General features: G+C 41.4%; 1 protein-coding gene across 3 annotated transcripts in view; it reads right to left on the reverse strand.

The window, feature by feature from the left end:
* The window catches only part of lsp1a (lymphocyte specific protein 1 a), a 294,870-nt gene that overhangs the window by 68,133 nt on the left and 205,150 nt on the right, over positions 1-21,587 (reverse strand). For all 3 annotated transcript variants that reach the window (XM_059975693.1, XM_059975691.1, XM_059975692.1), the window contains exon 4: positions 21,083-21,222. In XM_059975693.1, coding sequence (XP_059831676.1) covers positions 21,083-21,222 — 140 coding nt within the window. The remainder of the gene's footprint in view (positions 1-21,082; positions 21,223-21,587) is intronic.

The raw sequence follows: 21,587 nt of genomic DNA on the forward strand, positions 1-21,587 counted from the left end.
TGTACCAATAAATTTGAACAATTTCTACTGCTCTGCCACAGGCAGCAACGGCCAGTTCAGTCAAAGCACAAATCAAATGTTGGGAAACATTATTGCAATCAGCCCAGGATATAATTTTGCACAAGAATGATCACTGAGCATGTACAATATTTTCCTTTTAGTCTATTTTGCTGGGCTAGTTTCACCAAATGAGACGGAGAGGTGAACATCTGTTAACACAAAAGTAGTGTTACGTCCAAGAGCAGGATGCAACATTCCAAATCCAGAATGATGACACTTTCAGAGTTTTCCTGAAATACCCATCTCAACACCAGCAATTTGTGCATCGCATGGAAAACTGTTAGACAGACAGATTAAATAATAGGAGTGTTCAGTTATTTTCAACTGCACACAGTGTCCAGTGCTGTATTCCGATTCCCTGTCTATATGCATTATCAGAGGAAACATAATAATAAAATACTGGCAATCTTATTGAGTTGATTGTCAATTGTCAGCAGTGCCTGGTGAGTAAGACAAGCATGACACAAGTCACTTGTTCACTTCCTGAAGCTGCAAAAGGCACAATATTAATTCATTTTTTTGATTCCTGTTAACCTTGTAGATAAAAATCATATTCTTTTTGATCTAAAATATTAACATGTGTATTAATTACCCATAATAAAATTCCTAAAGGTCATCATCAGTCAACACCATGGCAGAGAACAAAACTCTCAACAAGTTCAATGTCATGCCAGATAACTTGATTTGCTTAATATACATCTCCTCCTCCAAATGCCAAGGCAATGTGGTTGCAGTGTGTATTATCGACAGGATACAGTACACAACATGCCAAAATATCTTTCAATACTACTTCCTGACTTCATGCTCTCCCTTACCAAGAAGGATGAACAGGAAGAAGCTCAAGTCTTCATGGCAAATGTAGCATTATCTTGACAGGGCAGACACCAGGCTTTCATTCAGCACCAAGGTCAAAGTCCCAGAGAACCCCTGTGAGAACATCAGCTCGTACAGCACGGAGAAGCCCCCTCTCCCAGTTACCAAAGATGTTAACAAGTTTGCCCCTGCCACTTTTGAGAAAATGTGCAAATGCAAAATAAGTTAAAGTAATATTCACACATTTTGTTATTAAACCAATATATAGAATGTCACTGGAACATCTGCAGATTTAGGGTCAATTTCTTTTCCTGTCCTTCAGTAAGAATTGATAAAACTGGTTAGAATCACTTACTAAGACAGACCGAAAGGTAGCAGTTAATCCTCCTATATCCAACTCAACTAAGTATTTTTAAAGTGCAGCCTAAAAATTGTATGCACTTCCTGGCCAAGCTCATTCCCCCCAGCGTGTGTTCTTTCAAGCAGAGAATGATGGATCTTCACTTACAAAAGGCTCAGACAATTTTCTTTGTACGTACTTCAGAATAAAATTTGGCTTTTTGGCCAAGAACGCTCACAGGAGAGCCACGCTGGGCAACCCCTTCAATGATCATCAGGTGGGTCATTCCCACAATTCCAGTTGCTCAAGTAGACAGGATCATCATAGACTAACTTGTACTTTTCTCATTGGGCCAACTTACATTGCTAATAGCGTGAGGGGAAGAAAAAGTAACAGCATATATAAAAAAGAAATTCTGTGGTGGTTTCCATCCAGCCAGGATGAGCATTCAGTTGCAACTTCATAGTAAATCAGCTGCTGTTTCATGGGTGTGTCCACTCAAGACTGTTTGACTGAGACACCCAGGGAAATCAGCAACCACTCAACTACGAGAAGCTGAAGGGGGGAAGCGCACCACACAAGTTTGTTTCTTCGCAGAAGCCCCATTGTTAACTCATACACCGGCATCGTAAGTCTAAGTTGCTCAAACAGCTCCACTCTGGATCAGACAGTGAAACAGGGGTGCTCCTGCAGAAGACAGCAAGGATTGTATTACCTGTGCGATGAGTGTCGTGATGAACTCTGCTGAACCTCAGCCATCAGAGAAATTAAGCTGCTTCTTGCCGCAGAGAAATGACAGAAAATAGAGAAGGAACTGCACAGGAAGGAAGCTATGCAAATATAACCACAACACACTGGTTTACACACAAGGGTTAACTCTTACAAGCAGCACAACGTTTTTTTTGCCATTTCACAATTTAGGGTAGGAACAGTGCCCCTGAAATCTCTCTCCTAGAACATTCAGCAAAGGTACGGGCACGATCCTGATTTTCAACATGAAGAAATGTATAAAACTGGCTTTAAAGAGGACCAACTTTGCAGTTAGTTTTTCAATCCTTCTGTGAATAGAAACTTTCTCCTCTGATTGTCTCTTTGTTTCAGCCTCTCTCATTTACTCCCTTTGATACTGAAGGAGAGCCAGCAAATCTCCAGACTTTCTGGCATGTTCCATGCTAAAACTATTCGGGCTGTCCAGTGGAATTAAGGATAACATCCACTGTGGTTTTGTAAACTCTAAAGTAGATAATGAGACCAATGTGGACGCAACAGACATCTAAAGAGGGGCAGGTGTTGGTGATAGGGTAGGCAGGTAGGTAGCTTGTGATGTGGTCCACTTCTTCTGTGGCATTTGCATGGGCTCTATATACTCCCAAAGCATGGGCTTGAGGTTCTCAGGACCTTTCAAAGTGCTGCTCCTCCACTTTGAGCAACCAAATGCCAGGGATTCACCGGTGTCAGAGGGGGTGTCGCATCACTGCATGAAGATTCTAAGCACATCATAATTTTTCCCCCTATCTGCCTGGTAATCTCCTCCGTTGATGGAACACATAATAGACTTTTTCAGGTGCCTGATGTTAGACATGCAAACAATGGCTTTTCTAACCTAAATGATGGAATATAATTAAGGTTTCCCTACTGGTGTTGGCAGCTCAGGAGTGGATGTTAACAATGGTTTGCTTTCATTTTTAGTGAATTTACATTTTGCAGAGGCAGCATCACTGGCATTTTTCCAAAATCTTGAGATGCTTGCCATAGGCTTTCCAGGTCTCAGAAGCATTTGACATTTATGCCAAGGCCAAGTCTTTGTCTTCAATGCCACTTCATCCATTGATAGTGGATAGTAAGCAGTGGTGAATTTCATCAATGTCTATCTTCATTGTGAGGAGGCTTCCTAGATATGGGAAATGTTCTACTTCTTATATGAAAACGATGAACCAGTAACAACTCCCAGTCCACTTGTTCATATGCAACAAATAACAACTAACATGATGTAAATTTCTCTTCCTTTCTTAATGGTGCTGTCCTTCTCCCACCAAATCCCTGACACAGTAACATCACTGTTAGTGCAACACTATTACAGCTCGAGGTTTCAGATTTCAGATTTCAATTCCTGAGCCATCTGTAATAATTCTCCCCTTGAACCATATGGCTTTCTTCTGGGTACTGCCGTTTCTTCCCACATTCCAAAGGCCTATCAATTAGTAGTTGAATTGGTCATTGTAAACTATCCTCTGATTAGGCTAGGGTTAAATTGGTGGGTCACTGGGAATCACAAACAAAACAAACAATAAACAAACAAATAAAATGAACACTCTTTTACTTCTTAACTGTGACATATCAGAGATCTAGATTTTTTAAAAGCCTCTATTAGAAATCAGATTTATTATCATTATTTTGTATGATGTGAAATTTGCTACTTTGTGGCAGCATTACAGTGCAAAGACATGGTTGTTACAAATTATAAAATATAGTAAATAGCATTAGAATAGAATAATGAGGTAGTGTTCATGTTTTCATGGACTATTCAGAAATGTGATGATAGATGGGAAGAAGCTACATTGTACCATGTTGTTCCTCTGTTTGTCCCCAACACAATTCCTGCAAGGTATCCCTGATGATGTTAGCACAAAGAGCACAGTCTATATTACTAGCAAATATATCACCTGATACAAATATGGAGCCTGCGATTTGTCGTTTGTAGACCATCTGGGCGTTCTAGCGCTCTGCAGTCTCTAAGAGGATTCTGGGAAGCAGAGGCAGCAAGTCTGAACCTCGTGGCAAGAAGCCTTCCGGGCAGAAGCCAATGTTCAACTCCATTTTGCTGATTAAAGTGACAAGGGAGATTGGAACATCGACGAAAATGCGGAGGGTGAGCGTCAGCTTCCTACCTTTAGAACACTGGCAAGGTCACTCTGCTATGGAGAGGGTAGACTGCCTTTTGATCGCTCTGCTGCCTCAAAGAGAAAAGCCTGTTGTTGTACCCGAATAATGTTACCCACGTTTTCTGCATTTTGGATATGGATTTGGACTATACTCTCTCCCACCCCACCCCCCCATCTTATAGTTTTTCTTATATTCTGTATTTTTCGCCAGATCTTTCTCACTTTTTTGTGTACAGGAAAGGGGGTTTATGGGGGTCGATGTGCCTATTCCATTTTTGTTCTTTTTTTGTGCAGGGAGGAGAAATTTGGGGGTTGATCACTGAGCGGCCTTTCTTTTCTTTCTTGGTTTCATGGCTACCTGGAGAAGAATTTCAGAGTTGTATACTCTGATAATAAATGAACCTTTGAAACTTGACTTGATTCTTCCTTGTTTGCTCATCCACAATCAATTTAAATGCAGCAATATAACTGATACAATTTACTAAAGGAGAACATTTCCCTTGAAATCTTTCAAAGTGAATTACAAAATGCTGGAGGAACTCAGCAGGCCAGGCAGCATCTATGGAAGAGTACAGGTGACGTTTTGGGCCGAGACCCTTCAGCAGGGCTGGAGGGAAAAAGCTGAGGAGTAGATTTGAAAGGTGGAGAAAGGGGAGGGAGAAACACTAAGTGACAGGTGAAACCTGAAGGGGAAGGGATGAAGTAAAGAGGTGGGAAATTGAATAATGAAAGACATACAAAGCTGGAGGAGGGGAAGTATGATTGAATGATAGAAGAGGACAGAAGGCCATGGAAGAAAGAAAAGGGGGGAGGAGGACCAGAGGGAGGCAATGGGCAGGCAAGGAGATAAGGTGAGAGGGGGAAAGAGGATGGGGAATTGTATAGGGTACTGGAAGCTCGAGAAATCAATGTTCATGCCATCAGGTTGGAGGGTATTCAAAAGGAATATAAGGTGCTGTTTCTCCAACCCGAGTGTGGCCTCATCACAACAGTGGAGGAGGCCAATGATAGACATTATTGGAATGGGAAATGGAATTAAAATGGGTGGCCACTGGAAGATCCCACATTTTCTGGCGGACGCAGCGTAGATGCTTGGTGAAGTGGTCTCCCGATCTACATTAGGTCTCACCGATACACAGGAGGCCGCACCAGGAGCGCCACATACAGATTTTAAACTATTTTTTTTACTTTAATCTTTTTAAGTTACTCATTAAAAAAATGCATTTGGGATATCCGCAGAAGTAAATAGTTAACTATTCCATAGTGAAACTGTATTCTTGAGACAGCCTCTCATGCACCAGGAATCTCACTATTAATATCCCAAGAATTAAATGACTCATGTTTTCTTTTCCATAATCTTGCAGACACCAAAACCCACCAGTTGACATTTTATGACCCCTGGGTTCATCTCTAAAGTGTGACTCACTCCATCTCGGTGTCCTTATTTTGCCACTGACCATGACCTTCATTCTCCGACTGAACTTTCATGCAACCTTTCCATTTTCACCTCCCCCTTTGCTCTGCACCAGTATCAATGGCACTGCAAAATAATTCACAACGGAGAATCAAGTGGTGAGCAGTACTGAAAGTGCCACTCAGGACAACTGTTGAGAGATGGGATTAAGATTATCAAGAGTATCAGCGCAATATATTTTGCAGCAACGCACAGTTTACTATCTTCCAGCAGATATCATGCAGTGCTGGAAATTAAAACTGGGATCATACTGATCCCCGTGTTTCTGATTCACACTGGGTATTTCCTGACAAATCCTTGAAGGCCTGGATTCAAAACATCTCTGTCAGCCCATACACGGAAGCACTTGTTTTACAATGTGCACCTCTAGCTCAGTCAGTACTCAACAGCTCATAGTCTAATCGCAACTGTAAATTACTATTGGATGACGGCTACTTTCACACACATCTCTAATGTTAGTTTTTATATTATAATGTATGGCATAGTTTAAGTGACTGCAGCCTGAATTTGCAGATGTTAACCAGTCTTTTATGAAGAGGATTGCACATTATTTCACAAAATTGGCTAGGGAATCCAAGCAATGCTTCACAACTTTTAAGCGCTTCCTTAGTGGGCGCTACTGTAATCAGAATTTTGCTCCTCAGATAACTGCTCATGTACATTCTACAGTAAACACTTTGTGGTCCAAGCATTTGGGATATTTATTTGTAAAGTACCAGGCACAGCATTGTCCTGTTAAAATAATTTATAAAATTGTTAATATATTTATGAACTAAAATAACAAACTGTCTTGCTCCAAGGAAAAAAAAATTAGACAATCTTCATGTAATCTGCACTTTATTATACAGTCTCAGAATACTCTAATGACTGCAACATTAAGGAAATGTAGGGGGAGGAGGCAGATCTATTCCTTCAGATTGTCCCATGATTCAATCAGATTCACACAGAACGATGGAGGAACATAGCAGGTCGTGCTATGGAGGGAAATAAACAGTCAACATTTTGAAATGTCAGTTGGTCACGTCTCTCCATAGTTGTGCCTGACCTGCAGAGTTTCTCCAGCATTCTCTGTGTATTGCTCACATTTTCAGGATCTGCAGAACTTCTTGTGGCTATATTAGTACTGACCCTCAACCCTGATAATTTACCAAATTAAAATGTCAAACTATTTTGAGATTTTTGCATCTCCAATTACTATTACTTTCAGTATTGCATCCTGGCAACATTCCTGAACTGCCTTGTTTTGATTTTTAGCAATGTACCTTTGTTCAAAATTGGCTCTCCAAAAAGAGCGAGTTTCTCTTTGTGTAGCCAATAAAACTCTTCAATCATCCTGAGCACTTCATTTTGAATACTTCTTAATCAATGCAAATAATCTATAATATTCTCCCCTTGGGTTCAGTACCTTACTCTGAATCTGCATTAGTACCAAGGCCTTCAACATGAATTGTAAAATGGGGTGGTCAGAGATTATTGCAATGCTCCGTACAGGATCTAATCAGAGTTTTATATAGTGTAGCATAAATTTTACCTTTTCAATTTCCAATAAGGCAGCCAAAGTGATTGCTACATTTATATGCCATGGCATTGATAACATCTGTGTGAACTAGAATTAGTTTAATATCCATTCTGAAAGTATCCATCTCCCTCTGTGCAGTACTCCCTCGGTAAATAACTGGAGAGTCACTGTGTGAGTGCTGATCAGTGCATGCAGTGTTTGCTGAAGATCTTATTGCAGCTTGATTACTCTCAGCTAACCTTACTCGTCTTGCACAGTCCTCCTTTTCTCCCAGTACTAACAGCAATGCTTGCCACAATGCTGAGCACAGGTAGCAACTCCCCTGAGAATATCAGAGGCCACTTTTGTTGGTGAAACAGTAAAGGGAAAGAAAGGTATAATGGATTAGTGTTACTACATAAGAAATTCAGAGGATGTAAGTTCCTATCCCACTGTGGCAACTTGCAAAAGATCCATTCAAGAAACCTTGAAATTGCTGGGCCTATAGTTGAACACAACATCAAGCTGCCAAATGTTTGAGAATCGTTGTTAGCTTGCTGCTGTTCTTTCGTTATCCCATCTCCTTCTAGTGTACATATGACCAGATCTGTGCTGTGCCAGTGGTGCTTCAAGTGATGACCAAGATCTAATAATCACAAGCCAGTCAAATCTAAGTCATCCACTAACCCACTGACTCAGAACTTCCAAGCACTGAAAAACACGTACATTAGTAAGCAACGTCAGCAATTAAACTGTTTACCCACTTTGCACAATGACCACACAATTACCATTCCAGTACTATTAATGTGCTGCTTAAATCACAGGGGGAACGTCGACCCCTAGACTTGGTTCATCACACTCTGATTAAAAAGATAATGAAGAACATTAGGAAGTGGGAAGTGGAGTAAATACTGGAAAGGCAGAGCTCAGCAGTGAGTCATTGTGACAGATGTTTTGTGAAAAGCATAGGCAGTTCAGTTCTTTGGAAATATGGTGATGTCATGCTTTCTATCAGTATCACAGCTAATCCTCTGCAATGTCCCCACAAGTCCTATCATTAGAGTTATTGGAAATAAATGGGTGTAATCTTTCTATTTGTGGCATTTATATCATTCTGTTGCAGCTGTTATTCTGAACTGGCTAAAACTAACTTACAGATTCTGATCAGTCATGTCCCATCTTATTTAAAATGTTGCACTAGAAAATTCACAGGAGCATATTCAAAGTTTAAAGTTCAACACAAATTTGATATCAATTTTTGAATGTATTATAAACATACTACCTTCAGGTTAATTCTCTTGCAGGCATTTAATAGTAAAAGAAACAACAGAATTTTATTTTAAAAAAACTACACATAAAGACCGACAAACACCAAAGTGCAAAGACGAACTGTGCAAATAAAAGTAATTCTGAGAATATGAGTGGTAAGGAGTCCTTGAGAGTGAGTCTGCAGATTGTAGAAGCTGTTCAGAGTAGTTGATAATGAAGTTAGCTACACCAGTTCAGGAGCCTGCTGGTTGTAGGGTAATAACTGTTCCTGAACCAAGACCGTTATACCTCCTACCTGATTGGCAGTAGCATGAAGAGGGCATGCATGAATGGTGGGAATCTTTGAAGATAGATTCTGCTTTTTTAAATATGATTAATAAGCAAGATTTTGGTGCATTAAAACCGGATTATTAATCCAGAAGAACACATCGATGAGCCACTTGCATCAAGGTGGAAAGCATTCCTGGAGCTGTGGAAGCAACAAGTGCATCAAACAGGATTCTGGAACAACTTTTAAGGTGGCTCAACAGAAGATCAAAAGTTACATAACTCTAGGAGTCCTCACACCCAGAATACCTACACTGTCAATGGCACGGTCAGAGAATTCTCTGACACAGGTTCCTTTGTGAGGGAAGGGCACTGTGGAAGGAGATTAGGAAGGTAAGAAGCTCCAGCTCTGGCTAATGGCGAAGTGAGGTAGTCAACCGTTTTTAATGTTGTGGGACTTCCTATGTCAATGGAGAACTCTGCTTGACCTGTCTGATTTTGGCATGGTGATTGATTTTCTTCTGTAGGTCATAGACAGACCATGGGGGTGGGGAGAGCTTGGGATATCTAGGTTTAGTCCAGCACTTTAGAATAAGTGGTAAGTAATATCACTGTGCCATCCATCCATAATGTAGAAGCCCTTCACTGTGTGGTGACCAGGAACAATGTTGAAGATTACAGATGGATTTGCCTGCCCCACTGCCCTCTAGGGCCCGATATATACCCAAGTCCCCAGAGACAACAGACTAGAGAACAGAGGCCTGACGGAGACAAGGTGCCTTAGACCCACAGACTTGGCAGGGGCTGAGACCAGGAATCAGAGACAGAAATCTTTCCGCTTCTGGCTCCTGAAGCCAGAGATCCAAGAACTAGATTGGGTCCAGATGAAGGACCAGGAAATAAATGGGCCTTCAAATCAGATTGTAGACATCTAGTCTGTGGCCAGATTGGGGTATAGATGGGGCTAGAGGCCAGGGACACTACTGAGCTCATCTCACTCTTCTGGACCTGAACATAAATCCAGCTTGGCTGCAACATGTACAGATCCGGATGGCATCTGTCTGACATGAAAACCATGGAGTACAGAATCAGCCCGCATGCATGTCACTTGTCTACCAGTGTATACACTAAGATGCAGTACTGGTGGTACACATTTCCCACTGGCACAAACTATGTTGTTAAAAAAGATATCACTGACATGATGGCCGTAATATTCTTTAAACAGCAAGTCCTGCCCATCTTCCATTTTAGATACAACTCCTGTTAGAAGCCAGCAACACATACATGAACTTAAGGGACTCCTAAATGAACCCAATACTGAAATTTAGGTATTGGGGATGGGCATAGAGGTAAAGTGACCCACTACGAGATTTACGATCTGGAAGGCAGGTGCAAACAGCCAGCTTTATTAAAAACATTAACTTTTATGTACTTTATTTGAATGTCATGGAGTGTTGCCTTCTGAAATGATTTCTGAATGTCACAGTGCTTATGGTGAGGGCCAAAATGCTTTCAAAAGGGTCAGATTTCAACAATAGACGATGAGCAGATCTTTCACAGTAGGGTGCCAATCTAAAATGTTACCTCTGCTTCTCTCACTATAGATGCTGCCTGACTTGCAGAGTGCTTCCATCATTTGCTCCTATTTCTGATTTGTTATTGAAATTGGTATACTATTGTCACCTGTACCAAATACAGTGAAAAAGTTTGTTTTGCACACAAATCAAATCATTACACAGTGCAATGAGATAGTACAAGGTAAACAATAACAGAATGCAGATTAAAGCGTAGCAACAACTAAGAAAGTACAATGCAGGTACACAATAAAATGCAAGATCATAACAAGGTACATTGTGAGGTTAACAGCCCATCTTATTGTACTAGGAACCGGTTAAAAGCTTTATTACAGCAGGACAGCAGCAGCCATTGAGCCAGGTGGTATGTGCTTTCAGCCTTTTGCATCTTCTGCTCTTTGGAAAAGGAGAGAAGAGAGAATATTTGGGATGGGTGGGGTCTTCGACTGTGTTGGTTGTCTCTCGTTTTTTTTTATTTTAGGAATATAGTGAAGGCCTACCAATGTTACACGCTGACTTGGATAATAAAGCAAGCCACAACATGCTGGAGGAACTCAGCAGATCAGACAGCACCTATGAAAATGAACAAAGGGCCAACATTTTGGGCCAAGACTCTTCTTCAGGGCTGTAAAGGAAGGGGGAAGATGCCAGAATAAAAAGGTGGGGGAAGGGGGCAAGAGGATAGGTAGGTGATCGGTGAAGCCTGGTGGGTAGGAAAGGTAAACAGCAGAAGAGTTAAGAAACTGATAGGAGAGGAGAGTTGACCATAGTTAAAAGGAAAGGAGGAGGGGCCCGAGGGTGAGGTGATAGGCAGATGTGAAGAGGTAAGAGCCCAGAGTGGGGAATAGAAGAAGAGGGGAGGGGGTGGGAAAATATTTTTACCGGTAGGAGAAATCGATAGTCATGATATCGGGTTGGAGGTTACTTGCATATAAGGTGTTGCTCCTTCACACTGAGGGTGGATTCATCTTGGCACAAGAGGAGGCCACGGACAGACATGCCGGAACAGGAATGGAAGTCGGAATTATAACGTTTGGCCACTGGGAAGTCCTGCTTTTGGGAGATGAAGCAACGGTGCCCTACAAAGCAGTCCTCCAATTTATGGCGGGTCTCACTAACGTAGATGAGGCTGTATCGCGAGCACAGGGCACAACAGACAACCCCAGCAGGCGGGTGTAGCACTTTGGCTGCTTGCAGGGGTAAGTGCCAGGAGGGATGAGTGGACAAGGGAATCACAGAGGGAGCCTGAGCCCGGTCGGTTAACCAATTGTCACGAGCCGGCGAACGGAAGAACTGTCCGCGCGGGGCTGCGATCACTGCAGAAAGTGAAGAGAGTGGGGGGCAGGAGAAAGATAAGTTTGGTGGTAGGATCCCTTTGGAGATGGCGGAAGTTGTGGGGATGATGTGATGGATGCAGAGGCTCATGGGCTGGTAGAAAAGGACAAGAGAAACTCTATCACTTTTAAGGTGGCAGGAAGATGGATGTTTGGAAAATGGAGGAGGTGCAGGTGAGGGCAGCATCAATGGAGGACAAAAGTAAGCCAGATGTAGGTTCAGGACTCAAAGGTTGGGGCTGGAAATAACTGCCTGAGGTAGAGTCAGCTCAAGATGATGTGCTTGTTGCCACAGGGAAGCCGGTCCTGTGGCCGGAATCACCAGCTCCAGCACTTGCAGTAAATCCTCAGCATGGTTCCTATTCGGATCTCTGAACAATTCTTCCTCAGCATATTTGGGTAACTTAGAGTCAGGAAAATGTCCAAGTTATTGTTTGTAGTGATCAGAAAGAGGTGTCATTGCACTTGAGGCTATCAATGTTTTACAGAAAGAAGTTAATGGAATGCGAATGATTTGAAGTGCATTCTTCTGCAGAATGGCAATGTATCCATTGACAGGGTTCAGTAACAGGTTTAATATTACTGGCATATGTCGTGAAATTTGTTCAGTACGTTGAATTCTTGCGTTCAGAGCCTGTCCATTAACTGAAGGTCAGTATATCACAATGAGCCCATTATCATTGTTTCAAGACCTACCTATTAAGAGAATGTCAATGAAACACAGTAAGTCAGGCAGCATTAAGCATGATTGTATTACAGTTCAGGGCATCAGAATTCAGGGTTCAGTACCATCTCAGTCTGTAAGGATCTCGCCGCGACTGCGTGGGTTTCCTCTGGCTTCTCCAGTCTGAAGATGTGCCGGTTACTGGCTAGTAGGCTGCTTGGTTATTGTGAATTGTCCTGTAGTTAGGCTCGTGTTAAAATAGGTGGGTTGCTGGACAGCACAGCTTGTCAGGCCGGAAGGGGCCTGATCTGTACTGTATCAATAAATATATTTAAATGTATAATATATTGTAACATAAGAAAACAAGAATTAAGGAGAGAGTTTGGCCCTTTGAACTTGTTTTCATATGTTTTTCAAATTTCTAGATAATGTTCCTTCTCATCTCTATGTTCCTGTACTAACACCCATATTCATCGATTCCCTTAGATCCTGAAGTTATTGGGCAGAATCACCGACAACAGAGCATCTCTTCCCAATGAGCTTAACAATTGGGATAGAATTCTTCAATTAGTTAATACATCATCGTTATGTGCCAAACATTCATTAATACAATTTAAGGTTGTACATAGGGTCCATATGTCCAAGGATAAATTAGCTCATTTTTACTCTCATATTAGTCCTATTTGTGATAGATGTCATTCTGAAATTGCGTCTTTAACTCATGTTTTGGTCTTGTTCACTTTTGGAGAAATATTGGAAAGATATTTTAGATATTATTTCTGCGGTTTTGAATATTGATTTACAACCTCATCCTATTACCGCAATTTTTGGTTTACCAATGTTAGACTCACTGCATTTAACTTCTTCAGCCCGTCGAATGATTGCATTTCTAACTCTGATGGCTAGAAGATCTATATTGTTGAATTGGAAGGAAATTAATCCTCCCACTGCATTTAATTGGTTCTCTCAAACTATGTTATGTTTACATTTAGAAAAAATTAGAAGTGGTACTTTTGAGACTTCTATTAAATTTGAAAAGTTATGGAGACCATTTATTCAACATTTTCATATGATGTAATATGACCCTGTGCCAAGTTCATTTGATTTCCCAGCTTTTAGCTTATGTATTTTGAGAGGACCGGAAGTGACGGCATTGATGAATACTTATTTTTGTGAGATATTATAAACAGCCTGCTTTTTTTTTTCCTTCTCTTTTTTGTTTTTTTTTCTTTTATATTAGTTATTAGTTATAGTTATTAGATTAGATTAGCTAGTTCTGCATTATATAAATTTTTTTTTGTTTTTTTCTTTCTTTTTTCTGTTTTTTTTATATTATACATTATGAAATATTTAGATTTACTATGTCCATACATATATCTTATGGCTTATGTCTTGGTAAACTCATTTATATTGTAACTATTATGTATGTTTTTTTTCATATGTAATGGAATGTGTATGTTGGTAATTTCTTTATCAATATATCATCTGTCTTCTGTCCATATTAATAATATTAATAAAAAGATTTAGAAAGAAAAAGAAAGAACACTTACTATGCTGGTTTTGAACAGAAGGAGACTGAAACGTCACACCCACCCCGAGAGCCTTGAATAAACCTGTGTCCACAATCACTATTGCAAATGTAAGATTAGTCCTCTTGGGGAGTGTATCTGCAGAAAGCTTCTGGCCTGAACAACCACATCCTTAGATCCTGCACAGATCATCTGCCAGGGGTATTTGTAGATAGTCTTAAACCACTCGCTGTTTCAATCTGAGGTTCCCACCTCACTTAAAGACCACCATTGAGCCTATGACTCCTCTCCAGTGATTCTGATACTACCATCATGAACTGCTTCAAAAAGCTGGTCATGCCAAATATTAACTCTAGCCTCCCAGGCAACCCATCCCCCCCAGACATTCTCTCTTCTCCCCCTCCCATCAAACTAAAGATAAAAAAGCCTGATACAAAAGGACACAAAAGCTTCTTCCTCTCTGACATCAGATTTTGAATGGTCCTTGAATCCTACCTCACTATTCCTATTTTGTAGTATTTATTTATTTTGTAACTTATGGCAATTTTAATGTCTTGTACTCTACTGCTCTGCAAAACAACACAAATGTTGTGACATACATCAGTGATAAGTAATCTGATTCTGACTATTGAGCGGTTCCCTAGTATAAGATGGACTCTTGACTTTGATCGATCTCATTATGATCTTGCACCTTATTGCCCACCTGCACTGTACTTTCTTTGCAGCTGTTACACTTTTTTCTGCATTCTATTATTGTTTTACCTTGTTCTACCTCAGCGCACTGCGCGCTGACGTGATCTATATGAACAGCAGGCACTATAAGCTTTTCACTCTGCCAGGTATGTGTGACAACCATGAACTAATTCCAAAGCCAACTCAGTGAACAGCACCAACAGCCTGTCCTGATCCAACTGCATAGACACTATGGCCACGGAAGCTCACCAGCACTTCTACTTCTTCAGGAGGCCAAAAAAAAAAATGTCATGTTCCCTCTGACCCAATTCTTATCAATGCACCACAGAAAACATCCTATCATGGCTTGACCATAACAAGGGGAGTTGAGTATAGGAGCAAGGAGGTCCTTCTGCAGCTGTACAGGGCCCTGGTGAGACCCCACCTGGAGTATTGTGTGCAGTTTTGGTCTCCAAATTTGAGGCAGTAGGTTCACGAGCTTGATTCCCGGCATAGCGGGACTGTCGCATGTTGAAAGATTGGAGCGACTGGGCTTGCATACACTGGAATTTAGAAGGATGAGAGGGGATCTGATTGAAACATATAAGATTATTAAGGGATTGGACATGCTAAAGGCAGGAAACATGTTCCCGATGTTGGAGGAGTCCAGAACCAGAGGCCACAGCTTAAGAATAAGGGGTAAGCCATTTAGAACAGAGTTGAGGAAAAACTTTTTCACCCAGAGAATTGCGGATCTATGGCATGCTCTGCCTCAGAAAGCAGTGGAGGCCAATTCTCTGCATGCTTTCAAAAAAGAGTTAGATAGAGTTCTTAAAGTTAGCGGAGTCAAGGGAAATGGGGGAGAAGGCAGGAACAGGGTTCTAATGTGGATGATCAGCCATGATCACATTGAATGGCTGTGCTGGCTCGAAGGGCCGAATAGCCTACTCCTGCGCCTATTGTCTATTGTCCGCTCTGACCATGACCACAAGAAACTGTAGAGAGTTATGGACGTGGTTTGGCATATCACAGAAAACAGCCTCCCTTCTGTGGATTGTGACGACACTTCTTGCTGCCTCAGTAAAGTAGTCCCACGCACCCGGATATTCTCCCCACCCCACCCCCACCAGGCATAAGATACAAAAGCCTGAAAGCATATACCACCAGGCTTGAGAACTGTTTCTACCCTGCTGTTATAAGACTATTGCCCAGTTCCCTAATATGGTAAAAATGGACTCTTGACCACACCTTCTACCTTGCAATGACCTTATTTACTTATTGTCTACAGTGTACTTTCTCTGCACCTGTATCACTTTATTCTGCACTCTTAATTTGCCTTGTATCATCTCATTGCATTGTTGTAGTTGCTCTGTATGAGTACTATGCCAGACGTGTTTTTCTTCGTACCTCAGTGTGTATGACACTAATAAACCAATTTCTGAATCAAACAATCTGAGTTCATGCCAACCACCACATGAGCATTATCACCACGTGAAGCTCAGCAGTTCAGGAGAAAATTCAGTCATTTGATCCGATGGATTTGTGTGGGAGATGATGATGTTCCACAACATGGCTTCCCATTTTTGAATCAACTAACTCAGCACAGATTGTGATTCAAATCCCTGACCTTCCTGCTGTCAGATCAAGTAGTGCATTTCCTTAGAATATCCATCTACCACCTTGTTTTGAGGTGAAGAAAAAAAAAGTAACCTTTAGCTCAGTTCATGGATCTTCATTTCTAATTCCTCAGGAAATTTGCCAAAAGGATCTGACACTTAGAACCAAAACAATGGAGCCATCACACTGTGCTACAATTCAGAATTTATTTGCATCTTCAGGATAACGCACTTCATGTTGGTCAGTTTCTAAAGACAAGATTGAAAACAATGGAAGCAATCACAACCCCTTTGCACCCTCCCTTCCTTCCCACCACTAATCCATCCAAATATGAAGCCTACCCATCCCTACCAAATATCAGTTCTATACTCCAACCACCCAGTGACAGCACCCCACCTAACCCAGTAATCTGGATCACCTGGCCAGCTCTTCCTTTACCTCATCCATCCATTTATCAAATAGTCTAATTAACCCAGGCCCTTTTCTTGCAAACCACTGTTGCAGCCTGACTAATCCAATCTCCCAGTATAGAATATAAAAGAGAGTTCTGAAGAGTCCAAGGCCTCTTTCATGGTGCTTGATGCCTAGAACTTCATTGTTAGGCACAGGAGTACATTCAGCAGAGACTCATTCCACCGAGATGCAACACTGAGCATCTTAGGAAGTCATTCCTACCTGTGGCCATCAAATTTTACAACTCCTCCCTCAGAATGTCAGACACCCTGAGCCAATAGGCTGGTCCTGGACTTACTTCCACTTGGCATGACTAACTTACTATTATTTAGTTATTTATGGTTTTATATTGCTATGTTTCTTCACTATTCTTGGTTGGTGCAGCTGTAACGAAACCCAATTTCCCTCAGGATCAATAAAGTATGTCTGTATGACTGCGTTTTCCCTTGAGAACTCCTCAAACAAAACGCTCATTGGCTACCGTGAACAAACTACATAATGTCTCTTCAGAGTTGCTGAGCAACTGCTGATCTGATGAACCCAATTCAGATACTGCAGATTAAGCTTGAGTTACAGCTATCTGCTTTATCTGGGTAACATGATTTAATATGTTCAACTTCTCCAGCAGTCTGCTTAAGTGCAACTGTAAATTTACTTGTTGGAAATTGCATAACATTCAAAGCTACTGATTTATCTTAGTGAACATGTTTTTAATTACAATAAAATAATTTCCATGAACCATAGAACACTACAGCGCAGTAAACAGGCCATTCAGCCCTTCTAGTCTGTGCCAAAACTTTATTCTGCTAGTCCCATTGACCTGCACCCAGTCCACAACCCTCCAGACCTCTCTCATCCATGTATCGATCCAATTTATTCTTAAGACTTAGAGTGAGCCTGCATTTACCACGTCAGATGGCAGCTCGTTCCACACTCCCACCACTCTCTCAGTTCCCCCAAAGTTCCCCCTAAATCTTTCCCCTTTCACCCTAAAGCCATGTCCTCTCATATTTACCTCTCCTAATCTAAGTGGAAAGAGCCTACTTGCATTTACTCTGTCTATACCCCTCATAATTTTGTAAACTTCAATCAAATCCCCTCTCATTCTTCTACACTCCAAGGAATAAAATCCTAACCTGTTCAATCTTTCCCTGTAATTCAACTCCTGAAGACCCGGCAACATCCTAGTAAATCTTCTCTGCACTCTTTCAATCTCATCGATAACCTTCCTATAGTTAGGTGACCAGAACTGCGCACAATACTCCAAATTTAGCCTCACCAATGTCTTATAAAACCTCACCATAATATCCCAACTCCTATACTCAGTACTTTGATTTATGAATGCCAGGATGCCAGAAGACTTCTTTACAACCCTGTCTACCTGTAATGCCACTTTCAGGGAATTATGTATCTGAACTCCCAGATCCCTTTGGGGTGTTCCTCCGCACTCCTCCGTGCCCTACCATTTACTGTGTATGTCCTACCTTGATTTGTCCTTCCAAAATGCAACACCTCACATTTGTCTGCATTAAATTCCATCTACCACTTTCTGACCCATTTTTCCAGTTGGTCCAGATCCCTCTGCAAGCTTTGAAAGCCTCCCTCACTGTCCACAACACCTCCAATCTTAGTGTCATCAGCAAACTTGCTGATCCAATTTACCATATTATCATCCAGATCATTGATATAGACAGAAAACAACAATGGTCCCAGCACAGATCCCTGAGACACACCACTAGTCACAGGCCTCCAGTCTGAGAAGCAATCATCCACTACCACCCTCTGTCTTCTCCCACACAGCTAATTTCAAATCCAGTCTACAACCTCTCCATGGATGGCTAGTATCTGAACCTTCTGAACTAACCTCCTATGTTGGACCTTGTCAAAGACCTTAACTATGGTTCATGTAGACAACTTCCACAGCCTTTTCTTCATCTACTTTCTTGGTAACCTCCTCGAAAAACTCTACAAGATTCGTTAAACACAATTTACCACGTGCAAAGCCATGCTGACTATCCTTAATCAGCCCTTGGCTGTCCAAATACTGTATATCCGATCTCTCAGAACACCTTCCAATAATGTACCTACTACTGATGTCAGGCTCACCAGACTGTAATTACCTGGTTTACATTTGGAGCCTTTTTTAAACAATGGAACAACATGAGCTACCCTCCAATCCTACAGCACCACACCCGTGGCTAAGGACACTTTAAGTATTTCTGCCAGGACCCCTGCAATTTCTAAACTAATCTCTCTCAAGGTCCGAGGAAATATCATGTCACATCCGGGGGATTTACTTACCGTTATTCACTGTAAGGCAGCAAGCACCTCCTCCTCCTCTTTAATCTCTATATGTTCCATGACACTACTGCTTGTTCCCCTTCCTTCCATATAAACTATGCCAGTTTTCTGAGTAAACACTGATAGAAAAAATCTGTTTAAGATCTTCCCCCATCTCATGAGGCTCCACACATAGTCGACCACTCTGAACTTCTAGGGGACCAATTTTGTCCCTTATTATCCTTTTACTTTTAATATACTTGTGGAAACCCTTCGGGTTCACCTTCACATTATCTGCCAAAGCAATCTCATGTCTTCTTTTTGCCTTCCTGATTTCCTTCTTTAGTATTTTCTTACATTTTCTATACTCTTCAAGTACCTCATTTGTTCCTTGTTGCCTATACCTACTATACACCTCTCTCTTTTTCTTAACTAAACCGCTAATATCCCTGGAAAACCAAGGTTCCCTATGCCTGTTAATTTTGCCTTTAATCCTGCCAGGAACGTGCAAACTCGCCTTTGAAGACCTTCCACTTACTGAACACATCATTGCCAGAAAACAACTTATCCTAATCTACTTTTCCTAGATCCTTTCTCATTTCCACAAAATTGGCCCTTCTCCAATTTAGAATCTCAGCTCGAGGACCAGACCTATCGTTATCCATAATTAACTTGAAACTAATGACATTACGGTCATCATCATCATCATCATCATGTGCCACACTCTGCCAGAGCCTCGGTGACCACTTTCTTCCACTGTGATCTGTCGGCAGTCAAACCTCTTGCATCTCTGGCGGTGACGCTGGTCCACTTCTTGATGTTGTCAATCCAAGTTGTCCTCTGTCTGCCTCAGGAGCAGCTTCCACTCTACTCTGCTTTCAAGCACAGAGTGTTCCAGTGTGTCATCAGTTCTTGAAATGTGTCCAAAATAACAAAGTTTCCTTTGGATAACAGTTCCCAAAAGTATTGGTTTTGTGCCAACCTTTTTTAGGATGAACTTGTTGGATCTCCTTTCAATGTATGATACCCTGAGGATCTGTCTGTATGTCCACATCTCAAATGCTGTCAACTTCTTTTCGTCAGCTGCTTTCAGGGTCCACGTTTCACAGCCAGATAGGACTCTCGAGGAGGCGTGTCTTGGTCTCAGTGCTCACAGATCTATCTTTCCAGATGTTCCAGAGTTTGGTAGTGCTTGTGCGTGTCATTGCTAGCCTTCGCCTTATTTCCTTGCTGCATTTGTTTGTGTTATTTAGTTCTGCACCAAGGTGTATAGAGGACATCTGTTGGATCTTGTCACTGGACCCAAAATGCTTGCCTACACATACTTCTATCACCTGACCTGTCTGGTTCCCTAATAGGAGATCAAATATTGCATCCTCTCTCATAGGTACCTCTATATATTGATTTAGAAAACTTGCCTGAACACATCTGACAAACTCCAAGCCATCTGGCCCTTTCACAGTGTGGAAGTCCAAGTCAATATGTGGAAAGTTAAAATCCCCTACTATTACAACTTTCTGTTTCTTACATCAGTCTGCTATTTTTCTACAGATCGGCCTGTCTGATTCTCTCTGACTATAGGGTGGTCCATAATACAACCCTATTAGTGTGGTCACACCATTCCCGTTCCTCAGCCACACCCATATGGCCTCTGTGGACAAGCCCTCCGGGCTGTTCTCTCTATGCACAGCTGTGATATTTTCCCTGATTAGTAATGCCACTCCTCCCCGTTTCATCCCCCCCCCCCCATCACATCGGAAACAACAGATCCCTGGAACATTAAGCTGCCAGTCCTGCAACCAAGTCTCACTAATAGCAGTAATGTCGTAATCCCACGTGCCAATCCAGGCCCTAATCTCATCTGCCTTACCTACAATTCCTTGCATTGAAATAGATGCACCTGAGAACATTTCTATCACATACAAACCTCTGATTTCTGTCTATACATGCAATCCTCACTATCTGTTCTAACACTCTCGACATGAGATATCTTTCACTGTATCTTTGACTAATAAAACAGCCAAATAAACTGACTTGGAAGAGATTGGATTTCCCTGAAAAAATGTCAGATTCAAATTTCGATATAAAGTTGAGTTTGAACTGAATAGATTGGGGGTGAGGTTTAAAATGCCTAAAGGTATTTTTGCAACCAAGATGCTGCATAAAATGGGGAGGCGGTAGAAATTCATTCTCGTTTTTAATCTGCTAAACTGCATGCACAACAGTAGAATCAACATGTTCTTGCTTCTAAAATTCAGAACTTGAGAATGAAGTACCACAGTGCTGCATTGCACATGGCGCGAACAACTGGGGATGGTTTTCCTTACTTGTTCTTTGTCACAATGCACAACATTACCTCAGTGTCGTCTTGGCCATTCTCAGGCTATGATATGGTGAGGTTTTATTCTGCACGTCGTCATTTTCAACTTCATAATGATGAAGCTCAGTCCATGACCTGGCTGTACTGGACAGCTTGACCTCATTCTCTTTTGGTCTCTGCATGGAAGACAGTAAAATAAAGACTCTGTGAATTCAGGTTTCAAACATCATCGGATTAATTTTTTAATTCAATCATGTTAGTACAGGTGTCTGAAACTTCTCCCCCAACATCATTAGATTAGATTCAATTTTATTGTCATTGTGCCAAGTACAGATACAAAGCCAAATGAAATGCAGTTAGCATCTAACCAGAAATGCAAAGAATAGTGTTATTTACAAAATAACTGCAAATAAAAAGTAAGTGCTACGGCACACAAATATAAAAGTACTGAGACAGTCCAATAGGGTGCAATACTGCTTCACGCTGTGATGTGAGGTTCAGCAGGGTCACAGCCTCAGGGAATAAGCTCTTCCTGTGCCTG

Source organism: Hypanus sabinus, chromosome 7 (assembly GCF_030144855.1).
Source record: "Hypanus sabinus isolate sHypSab1 chromosome 7, sHypSab1.hap1, whole genome shotgun sequence".
Lineage (NCBI taxonomy): Eukaryota > Metazoa > Chordata > Chondrichthyes > Myliobatiformes > Dasyatidae > Hypanus > Hypanus sabinus.